General features: G+C 33.0%; 1 protein-coding gene and 1 long non-coding RNA gene across 2 annotated transcripts in view; both read right to left on the bottom strand.

Annotated features, from left to right (window-relative positions):
* Positions 1-1165, bottom strand: part of LOC113475098 — a 2525-nt gene extending 1360 nt beyond the window's left edge. The window contains exons 1-2 of the long non-coding RNA XR_003396840.1: positions 897-1165; positions 91-653 (exon numbers count right to left, since the gene is read on the bottom strand). This is a non-coding gene — a long non-coding RNA (uncharacterized LOC113475098). The remainder of the gene's footprint in view (positions 1-90; positions 654-896) is intronic.
* Positions 1166-2353: 1188 nt separating this feature from the next.
* Positions 2354-10318, bottom strand: LOC100183402 (von Willebrand factor-like). Its single transcript, XM_018815782.2, has 18 exons — positions 9983-10318; positions 9631-9755; positions 9186-9369; positions 8757-8934; positions 8361-8488; positions 7856-8030; positions 7573-7769; positions 6846-7043; positions 6350-6579; positions 6008-6203; positions 5533-5729; positions 5086-5242; positions 4661-4828; positions 4277-4410; positions 3927-4016; positions 3478-3601; positions 3006-3159; positions 2354-2698 (listed from the first exon to the last, which is right to left on the bottom strand). Exons 2-18 carry the CDS (start codon positions 9643-9645, stop codon positions 2530-2532), a joined length of 2694 nt encoding a protein of 897 aa, XP_018671327.2. The 5' UTR covers positions 9646-9755; positions 9983-10318; the 3' UTR covers positions 2354-2529.
* Between the last annotated feature and the right edge of the window lie 339 nt (positions 10319-10657).

Below are 10657 nucleotides of genomic sequence, written 5' to 3'. Positions count from 1 at the left end.
TTCATGGAATGCCGTTAGACGCCCACCAGACAGTACCGTTAACGTTTCTTTCAACTTAACGACGTCCTTGCGCACAGGGAAACCACTAACCTTTGTACCGTCAACGTTCTCGGATTTAGTCCTCCTTTCGCTCCTGTTCGTTGGTAACTGATCCAGTCGATCGGTCAGACTCCGATACACTCTCGTAATACGTTCGTCGAAATGGTCTTGAAGTTCACCAAACTTCTTCGCGAATTCTGCTTCCATCTTTTCCATGTTGAGCCCACCCAGGAACGCCAGAAAGAAGTGTAGCGTTTTCTTCTTTAGACCCAAAAGTAAGACCGCTCACGAACTCAACCACAAGCAACTCATTTTATTCTTAAGCTATAAAATGCAACGTCACGCCCACGCAATTAACCAACCAACAGCAGCACGCAAAATACAGGAATGTGCCAATAATGTAAAACGAAGGAATGCGGTAAACGAAGGAATGCGGTAATAGCAATTAACTCACGCTCTGTAACTTAACATAGACATAGAATAAAACATAAATCGCGCTCTGAATAGAGGAAATACACAGCTAAGACATAAAATAAATACACAACTATAAGAATTCATCACACTGTGCATAGAAAACCATCTTTTCAGTTTCTAAGCTTTCCTTGAGGTTTGCTCTGCATAATAGATTATATACTCAACACAATATGACTTACAATGAACAGGGCAGAGATAAATATCGGTGCATGTCAGTCTTCGCGTAAACTACGTTCCTAACTTAAGTAACAGCATTAACCTATGTAGTTAACCACAAATTTTTGCTGCTATGCTAGTGCTGCTAAAGTGAAAGTATGTAAACATTGGGATACCTTTCAATAAAACTGTCTTTATTTAAGAATTCGTAGGAAATTAATGATTACTATTATAAACACAACCAAAAATGGCCATTGAATAATCCGCAGTTAAATATTCCATCTCTGCAGTGCTGAGTATAGTAAGTACCAACCTCATTTTAGCAAAGAAATTACAGTCTTTTTTGATTTTACGATGTAAACTGTACTAAACCGATGTTAGCATTTTACGATGTAAACCGATGTTAGCATTTTGACAGATTTGTGTTCCAGACAGTGTTTCCGTTATGTAAAGTACACGAGGAAAGTAATCGTTAATTAATCGCTAATCATGCGGTTTTAAATCTGAAAATTAAGTCCAAAAATTATAAATATATATTACGATTTGAGTTCAATCAAGAGAATAAAGAATAAATGCTAGAATTGAAAATTAAGATAAGTGCGAAAAAAAATCACCCTATCAGCAACAACAACAAGAACAAGAACAACTGTTCGACGAAAAAGGATCTATATGGTCACTAACGTGCCCAACAAAGCCAAGAACAACTGTTCGACGAAAAAGGATCTATATGACCACTAACGTACTTCAATAACGTGTTCAAAAATCTATCTTATCTTTAACTATCAATAACGTTTACAAAGCAACACACGAACTCGTAACTTTTTACCACTCTGTTGCATGGGTACCTTATCAAGATGGCGGCGGTTGTTCCAAACGGCGACAACAATCGAGACAGTTGCGTGTCATCTAGTATATATTATATCTGTGATAGGAACCAGTTTTCCGCGACACCGGGACAACAAAAGACGTTAGTAACTCCTGCCAACCTTAAGGTGGGTTCACACTACGGGCGATAAAAGCGCTGCCGATGAGACAGAGCGATTGTCGGCCGACTGACAAAAGGATTTACACACAAACGTAAAATCGCCTGGTATCCTGTTCTGTTTGGCGGGAAGTTAAAAAATAAATTTAATAGTTGTAGCGTAAATACGCAATTAAAGTAGAGGAAAATACCCAGGAAAGAATATAATTTCGTTTAACAGACATTGGATTTTAACAATTTTAACGCAAATGCCGAATTTTTCAAGGAATTGGCTAATGTTATATCTGCCTCTGTATTCCATATAGTTTGGTTTTATTTCAACATTTTTCTACAAAGTAATTGTGTACCGTGTAATATTTAACTGTTAACTGTTTTAATCAGTTTTTGTTGGGCTGTTTTAATCAGTTTTTGTTCAAAATGCCCTTAACAATAGTCGCATAACACCTTAACAAACGCTGTTTTATTATTGCTACGCTAATAGTATTCCTGCAACAAAATATATTCATTTTTACATTCATACATATTCAAAAATTATCTCCACCGTTTAATTTGCAGCGAATAGTTTACGCGAAAACTGTACTTTTCGCGCCAAAGCCGATGGAGGAAGTGACGTCAGAAAATCGCCAGACTCTCTCGAATCGCCAGCCATCGGCGCTAGTAACGAGGGTGGATGCGAAAATATATTTTCAATTGTAAAAAATATATATTCGCTAAGACCTTTATTTGGTGGTACACATGATTACGAATCATTGCAATAAAAATACAGTGCAAATAAAACAACTTATTTACATTTTGGCAAAATATAAATAATCTTTTTCTGGGCATAATGTAATTTTAATTTACATTCTTTTATGCCAATTTGACATTATTTTAACAAATTAGTAGAGCATTGTTTCACAATTACTACTGGAGCATTTACATGAAGTAATTTGGGTATGTTTGTGTGTGTATGTTGTTCCATTTGTGCATTTCATTTGAATATTTAACAGCAAGGTTTGCTTTGGCGTACAACATTGGCAATCCACTTGTAGCTTGTTTTTGACATATCTGTTTTTGAAAAACAGATTTTGAATGAATTACATTTATTTCACTTTGTGTGGCAGGACAATGTCAGATATTACACACTGATGTTCTGTTTTATAAACACTCCAAGCCTACATACAAAAAACAACAACATTTAGCTGTATAACTAACTAATTGAGACAACCCAATAATGATCAAAGGGGTAGCATTGTCTGCCAAAACAACCTACGTGCCTGTAACAGTAAAAGCTATGTGTTTCTGTCTCTGGCAAGAAAATAAGAAACGAACCATTGAATGATAAGGCAAAAAATATTTAAGTTTAATATAAAACCTTGAGTTTGAAGTACATCTTCCAGAACAGTTTGTTATAGAAACAGGTATTACACTTTCACAATCATCAACTGATAAAATGGCCGTGTCGTTTTTGACATGGCAATTTTCTAATTTAGGCTCATTGCATTTTTTACAACAGTGTTCCGAATCCCCTGTTTAAAAAATTGTCATTTTGTTATTTTTGTGGCCAATCATATAAAACCAATATATAGCTTAGAAAAACAACTTCAAATTAAACATTTTAAATTTACCACTCTAAATTTCTAGCTTCAAACTATTTGTTTAAAATCACATTTAGACTAGAGTAGCAGAACAACATAATATAAACTGAATTAGTTCATGACACTTATCTTTGCACGTCAGGGTAAAATTTTATATATAAGTTTACCACTTAGTTAATGAAAACTTGCTCAAGTAAAAGAGTTTTTTAACAATAACTGTATTCCAGCATTAAACAATGAAAGACTTACATTCAACATATTCTATCGGACAGTTGGTATCAAAACTAGGACAGGTTTTGTTCCCGCAAGTAACCAAATTTACATCTTCACATTTGCAAGTTGTGCAGTTGTTAACTTTCCATGTAGAACCAACCTAAATGATGTAACTTATTTATCATTCCATGGCTGAGCAACAACAGTTGTTTTATAACATGCTTGTTGTAAATAAACGACTAGAGGTGTATTAAAATTACCACCCATTTAATACCAACTTATAAAAACTGTATTATATACCTATTGTGAGCTACATGTTTAACTAGGTAGTTAATAATTTTTTTTTTAATTTTTTTTAAAAAAGTTTTTTTTTATCACTTTTTTGGATTTTTTTAATATGTGGCTAAAAACTGTGAAAATAAGTGACCACTAGATTAGAACAAAACACACAGTAATTATCTCTCCTATTGTATATGATTACTTACAGGTTTTCCATTTGGACAATAATTTCGAACACAGTTTCTAACTGGGCAATTACAGGTAGGGTCATATATTGTGTCTATAGGACTGTGGTTCTAAAAACAGTATCTTTATTAATTACGCTGAAATTAAAAGCCAACAATTTAAAAAGTACACTGTATGGATGAACAAATGTAACTTGTTTATTCTTGGGAAACGAGAAAAAGTTGTTATCACACTGTTTTTTTAATTTCCCTATAAAATATGCCTGTTGTACAACCGTTAGTTTACCTTTTTTCTTTGTTTATTTTAGTAGACAATGATTAAACACGTTTAAACAAGGTGTGTAGATAATAAAGAAAAATGTTTAACTTACGAATGGGCATGTTGGTAGTTGTGGGCATGGTCGACACACACACTTGACAGTTCCACAACAGTCCTCCTGTTTAACTAATTTCTGGTACGGACTGGGACATACGGGTGGTGGTGTAGGGGGGCATGTTGCACACGCTATGGTAAAATATAAGAGGTAGAATAGCCGTTTATTTACTATTTGGTAGGATTTAAAAAAATCTAAAAGATACACTCTTTTGTTGGTTAGATGAATATCCACAGTGGCGCCTTTTGAAACACATTCTGTTCATGTAAAAAAGCTTAAAAAATGCTCAGTAGTAAGCATTCAATCTATTTAACATGTCAAGTAGACCATGAGGATTTGGACCAGAGCTGTCCAATTATTGCATTAGCGCAAAACACTTACTGCAATTTGTGGGTATTTTGCAAGTACCCTGGTGCGAAAGGTATTTGTCTGGGCACTTGCATCCCCCATTTTCAGAACAAGTATCGCCGCTATTTTGTACCGAGGAGCATGACTTATTACAGACAGTACCACACTCTTCATACACCATTGGTGCAGCACATTTGTAAGCTATAACAGAAGGTTTAAAATTACCATAACAAAGAACCAATTTTACAATACTTAACATTGGTTTTTATTCCATAAAATCAAAAATTATAATTTAACACAAACATTTTAAAAGATCATTCTTTCATTTTTATTAAAAAATATTAAAAATGTGATAAATACAAAGTTATTTTAAACCTATAAAATATAGTAAATATTAAACATATATATTAAAAAAAATGTCAAAAATAAGTATTTAATAATATTAAAAGTGATCTCACCACATTGTAGCATGTTGTTTTGCCATTTAATGCAAACTCCAGCTTGCTTACAATCCCTTGAATATGCTTTTATTGCATCACATGGCCCTCTGTTATTACATGTGTCGTGTACACAGGAGTTGATATAAGATGTGGGGTCAATCATGGTGTGGCATTCCTTGGGAAGAGCAATTTTAACAGGCTGTTTTTTGCAAAACTTTATGCATTATAATTTATCATACTGACACACAGCAATACAAAAAAAGCATTTTTTATTTATAAAACTTCAAACTTTGGGCATTTTATAAAAGGACTGTCTTTCTTTGAGACAATGCATGAGGTTTAAACTATTACACAGTTGGACAACCAAAAATAATTTTATTTATGCAAACAAAACTGACAGAAAATAAATCTATTTATAAGGCATATATACTCCTAAAAACACAGAAATAAATTATATAAACTCACTTTAAAGACAGTTTTAATAATATCACATTGGCTTGTAGTCTCATTATGTTCACAGCAGTTAGGCAGAGTGCATAAGGTAGAGGGGGTGACACAACTAGAGTTGTTTATTTTCCAACTGTTTCCAAACTCATTTATGTTGTTGGTAATTGTACCGTCTGGTTCAGTTAGATCATCATTTGGATGTTCGTTACAGTTACCTATTTATGAAAAGCATTCACAAAGATAAATGTTGTTAATGTTTAACCATGCCACATTATGTTTCTGCCTTATTTTATTTTCTGTCGACCCCCCTGTGTTTGACAGTGTTAGAAATATACTCCTCACACATGGTTGTTACTTTACGAATATAATAAAGCTGGCAACTAAGTCAAAAATTGAAAATCGTTTAAAAACCTTAAAATCTTACAGTTGAATAAAACAGAATAAAACTCAGGTTAACACCATCGCAAGTTATATAACATTATAACAAACTTACCGCACAGCCCCTCCGTTTTGTTATGATATCGTGTGACTGGAACTTTAATTGTAAAACTGTTGTCCAAATAGGTATAAGTGACGATAATATTGACACTTTTTATGACAAGCTGTAATGTCTCTTGACTTTTTATTGTAACTTGTATGTCACTTGAAATGTCAACAGGAGCAATAGTTGTAATTCCATTTACAGAAACCTAGCAATTAGAAAGTTAAAAATTAGTTAAGCAGGTATTTTATTTTAAGGTTAACTAAACCCTTTCTTTTTTCAAATAATTTTATTTTAAGTAAATCTCAAAAAAGTATATATTTTTTTATAAAAACAAACACAAACATTTTTTACCTTCAAATTTTTCATGAGTTTAATTTCATACGTTGAGTTTAACCTCACAGTAATGGATTTTAAGCATTTAGCTGCTGGTTGACCACAATTGGTTATATCAGCAAGAATTTCATATTTTGGGTGTATGTGAGGTTTAGAACGAGACAGTATGTAAGTACAATTCCCCTCAAAAGTGTAAGACTGTTTGTCAAATGTGGTAAAGTGTGTGGAACCATAACCCTGGCATTTACCTGGTAAATTAATACAAACAAATTAAACAATGTTAACAAATGCCTTTATAAATATATAATGGGGTGGGGTAAGATTGGACATGTACCAATTATAAACTTCTGCCTCACCTAGTAGTTACGAAAAAATATGGAACTATTTAAATATATCTTTGCGACTCTAAAGAGAGTTGTTAATAACAAGATTAGGAAATATAGCATATTATGCGCTAAGAGGATCCACCTTAGCCAACAGCAGTATATACCAAATTTACTAAATAATTTCGTACATTGTTCACAATCTTGAGGCTTCACACATTTTAAACCATCCAAAACCATGTCATCTGGGCAGAAACAACCACTGATACATGGTTTAGTACACTGGTGTTCTCTGTCTTGTGTGTTAGCATACTGCATAATATTGGAGCACGTTTTAGGACAACCACTGGCACATTCCTTGCAAATTTTTGGTGGTTTACACTCGCATCCTGGTAAACATTTGTTAGTAATTTTGTGAATTAGATAGCATAAAAAATTTTAAACATAATAAAAAATCATATTATTTAAAAACCAAAGAGAAGGAAATCAACAGCAAAAACACAGTTAAAACACGCTATGGGTAAAAGCAGCACTTAAAAGTCCTTGTTGCTGTTGCACTTAATATAAAATGAATTAATTGTGACCTTAATCTCAGGTTTCCTGGAAGGGCTTGCCATAAAAACCTCATGCTTTTTGTATAAATAAAAACAGTGGGAAACACCAGACCATAAAATCATTCTTCCGAAAAACAATCAGTAATTAGTTTACAAAAGAATTAAAAAATACAAAATGTGTTATATAAGTTACTTTGCACTAAAATATTCAACAGAATCTGGAATAGAAGTGTAATCAAGCAACACAAATGTATATAAATATTTTGTAACAAAATGTTAACCACTGAATTGGTAATAAAATCCATCAAATGTTGCATAAAATTACAATAGAATATAGAACAATGTCAAATGTCTTTTTAATTACCACATCCTTGGCTATATCTCCAGTTTTCATAATGCGCCACACCAGCGTTCCTGTGGCATGTAGATATGTATTCTGACATTGCCATACACTCACAGTCTCGTAACACGCTACTCTTATTACACTGACACATTAAATCCAAACAAGTTTCCATGTATTTTTGTGTCGAAAAAGAATCATGACATTTGGGGAAAATGGACCTGAAAAACAAAGTATCTTAGACCAAGGTTATTATGACGTTCACAGTCACAGCACGCTTATTAGATACTAGTTCCCAAGCACTTACCCTATTTGTGTACAAATATTATACGTTTCATTTTCACATTTTGAAATATTACATTGTTTTCCCGACACAGCCCAAGAGTTTCCAAATTCTTGTACATTGTTGGAAATATTTTTGTCACGTTTTATTAGTTTGTTGTTTGTGTTGTTGTTGCTGCCACATAAACCGCACAGTTTACCTGAAAAGTTAAATTTAGTACTAGATTAAAAATAAAGTGTATGAATACACTAACTTTAGAGTATAAGATCAATGTTATAAATAAATATAACTTATTTATTTATTATCAGGACAGTACAGAAAAAATATTCATTATAACACTACTGTTTATTTTAGTATTATTTTTATAATTTTTTTATAATACATGGCTAACAGTTTTGTGAACTCATTATAAAAGGCCACTCTGGACTGAAGTAATTGCAATAAAGTAGAACACACGCCCTTCAGTGGCAGCACACCACTTGCTATGAATTGGTGCTTACAACTCAACAGTTAGCATGAAGATTCTTACCCCGAGTACTCGGTTTAACCACCACACGCACTTGCTGGGTTCTCGGTCTCCACAAAACAACAAATTCTTTACTTTCCACAATTATTTCATTCCCAACTGAGGAAATAGTAAAACCATGTGTTTTGTGCCTGAAAAAGTTTTAAAAAAATAAACATGTTGTTTAAGAAGCTACAAGTACCTTTCAAAGAAGAAAACAAAACTTAATTGCAAATATTTTGGGGATTATAACTGTTTTCTTTCTCTTAGTCAATATAGAATATTATGAGTATGTATGTATCTTTCCAACTCTTTTGTACTCTATATTAATAAGGCTGTGTGTTGAAGCACATTAGATGACCTTAGATTTGAGCCAGAATGAAACCATAATCCCAACACCCACCAATTCATGTTACCTACATTTTATTTGCCTCATGTGATAAAGTTTTAAAGGCTCCACAATCGTAAGTGTTTCCGTCTATAATTGCGGAGCATGAGTTTTGCAATTTTACAGTTTTTTCGCTGGTGGTCACCATAACAGTTCGTTTGCAAACTCTGTAGTTGTATTCATTTTGGCCAGGTGGACAATCTGTAGAAACTAGAAAACAAAAACAGATTTGTAAAATAATCTCCAAACTTAAGGACAAAGTTTGTTATACTCAGAGGAACTAGGTTCAAAGCTAGATGCTGCTATTATTGTTTTAGGTGTCTTGCCACTCACAAAAAGCAGCTTTGAGTCGGAGTAAATGGTGTACAATACAATGAGGCTAGGTTGGTGAAAGACACTTGTGTTCACATAAATACCCATAAAAACAAAATGAGCACAAAATAGTAACTAGCTAAACTTACCTACAACCTTGAATGTCCCCCCAACGCAATCTTCTGTTAAGACATGGTTACAAGTAGGATAGTTATAAACATATCCATCATATGTTTTAATTTTATCCCCAATATACAATGTACATTCTGAAGAGCAATTGTTAGAGTTGCAGACCATAATACCTCCTTCTTGACACACACATTTAGTACATTTCTGGAAAATAATTGAAGATTTTTAGCATTGATTCAAATTTAATGACTCTGTACAGAAATTATTGTAGTAACATAACTTTTCTTGAGTGATGAGGGAATTCAGCAGTTCATACTTGCTACCCAATATGCAAATTTTTGTCACCTTTAGCGAGACACTGAATAATCATTTCTTCAACCCAGTGGCCACTTATGGATTATAAATTGGAGCCATACAGAAAAACAATCACCCACAAAGTTTTATATGAATTAATAATGCACTTACATCTGAATCTGTCATATCTTGGTCGCCTAAATAATATTTTCCTTTGTAATTGCAAATTGTTGGCAACTTAGGTACAAGGGGGAGGTTTCTACCAGATATTTCCGTTGCAGAAATTGTTGTATAGGCTAAACAACAAAATGAATAAGAAAAAAGAGAATGAATTATAAATGCCTAGATTAAATATACAATAAACAGTATAGTTTATGTGGGTTAGGTTCTACAGCGAGCCATGCCATTGGACCTGGAGTTTAGGCCAGAGTTTGTTTATGATCTGAACAATGTATATGCACTAATGTTTTATCTCTAAGTTGTCCACCATGTTGGGATAAATAAGTGATAATAAATAAAATACCTGTTGTTGGTTTTGGTGTTGTAAAATTACAATTTATTTCATCATATCCATTGCAATCATTAATGCCATCACACCATCGGTTACTTGCAATACATTGGCAAGGATCAGAACTGCATAATTTGCTACCAATTGGACAATTACATTGACAAGAACCACAGCAGGAGTTTGAATTGTATTTGACGTAAGTTTGAGTGTTTATGTCACAGCTTTCAGGTGTAAATTCACATTGTTCTGGCTTGCAAAATGTGTCTCCATAGGTGCATGAACATTCTTGGCAATTTGGAGCACCAGTAGTCCATGTCTCGTTCTGTCAGGGGTTTTATTCATTTTACACTTTAGTTGTTGTTATAATTGCAGTGCATTCTGCCCTATTTATTTTATTTTATAATAGTACGCGTCCATATATTATTGCTTAGCTCTCTTTTTGTAAAGTAAATTAATTGATTATATGGATTTAAAATATTTAAACAAATTAAACAATAAATGCTATTAATTGATGCTAGTTCGATGATATTCACTTGCTTTAGGTCGCCAGAACAGATATTATCGGTATTATTTTGTTAATTAATTTAGGCTTAGAAGGCTACCGTATACACAGAAAAATAAATTTAGGGCTAAAATATAAACAAAGTAATAAATAATAATTTAAAAACTACTGTTATTGTAAAATTTTAT

The sequence above is a fragment of the Ciona intestinalis genome, unplaced genomic scaffold (assembly GCF_000224145.3).
Source record: "Ciona intestinalis unplaced genomic scaffold, KH HT000102.2, whole genome shotgun sequence".
Lineage (NCBI taxonomy): Eukaryota > Metazoa > Chordata > Ascidiacea > Phlebobranchia > Cionidae > Ciona > Ciona intestinalis.
This window is presented reverse-complemented; position numbering and strand designations above follow the sequence as displayed.

Bases quoted from the DNA above. Each gene is read 5' to 3' on its own strand.
- LOC100183402 (XM_018815782.2), bottom strand. The intron at 8,935-9,185 runs GTAAGTTTAGCT...TTTGTTTTCTAG, and splicing joins GGGGACATTCAAGGTTGTAG to TTTCTACAGATTGTCCACCT. The intron at 3,160-3,477 runs GTAAGTCTTTCA...TTTTTTAAACAG, and splicing joins TCCGATAGAATATGTTGAAT to GGGATTCGGAACACTGTTGT.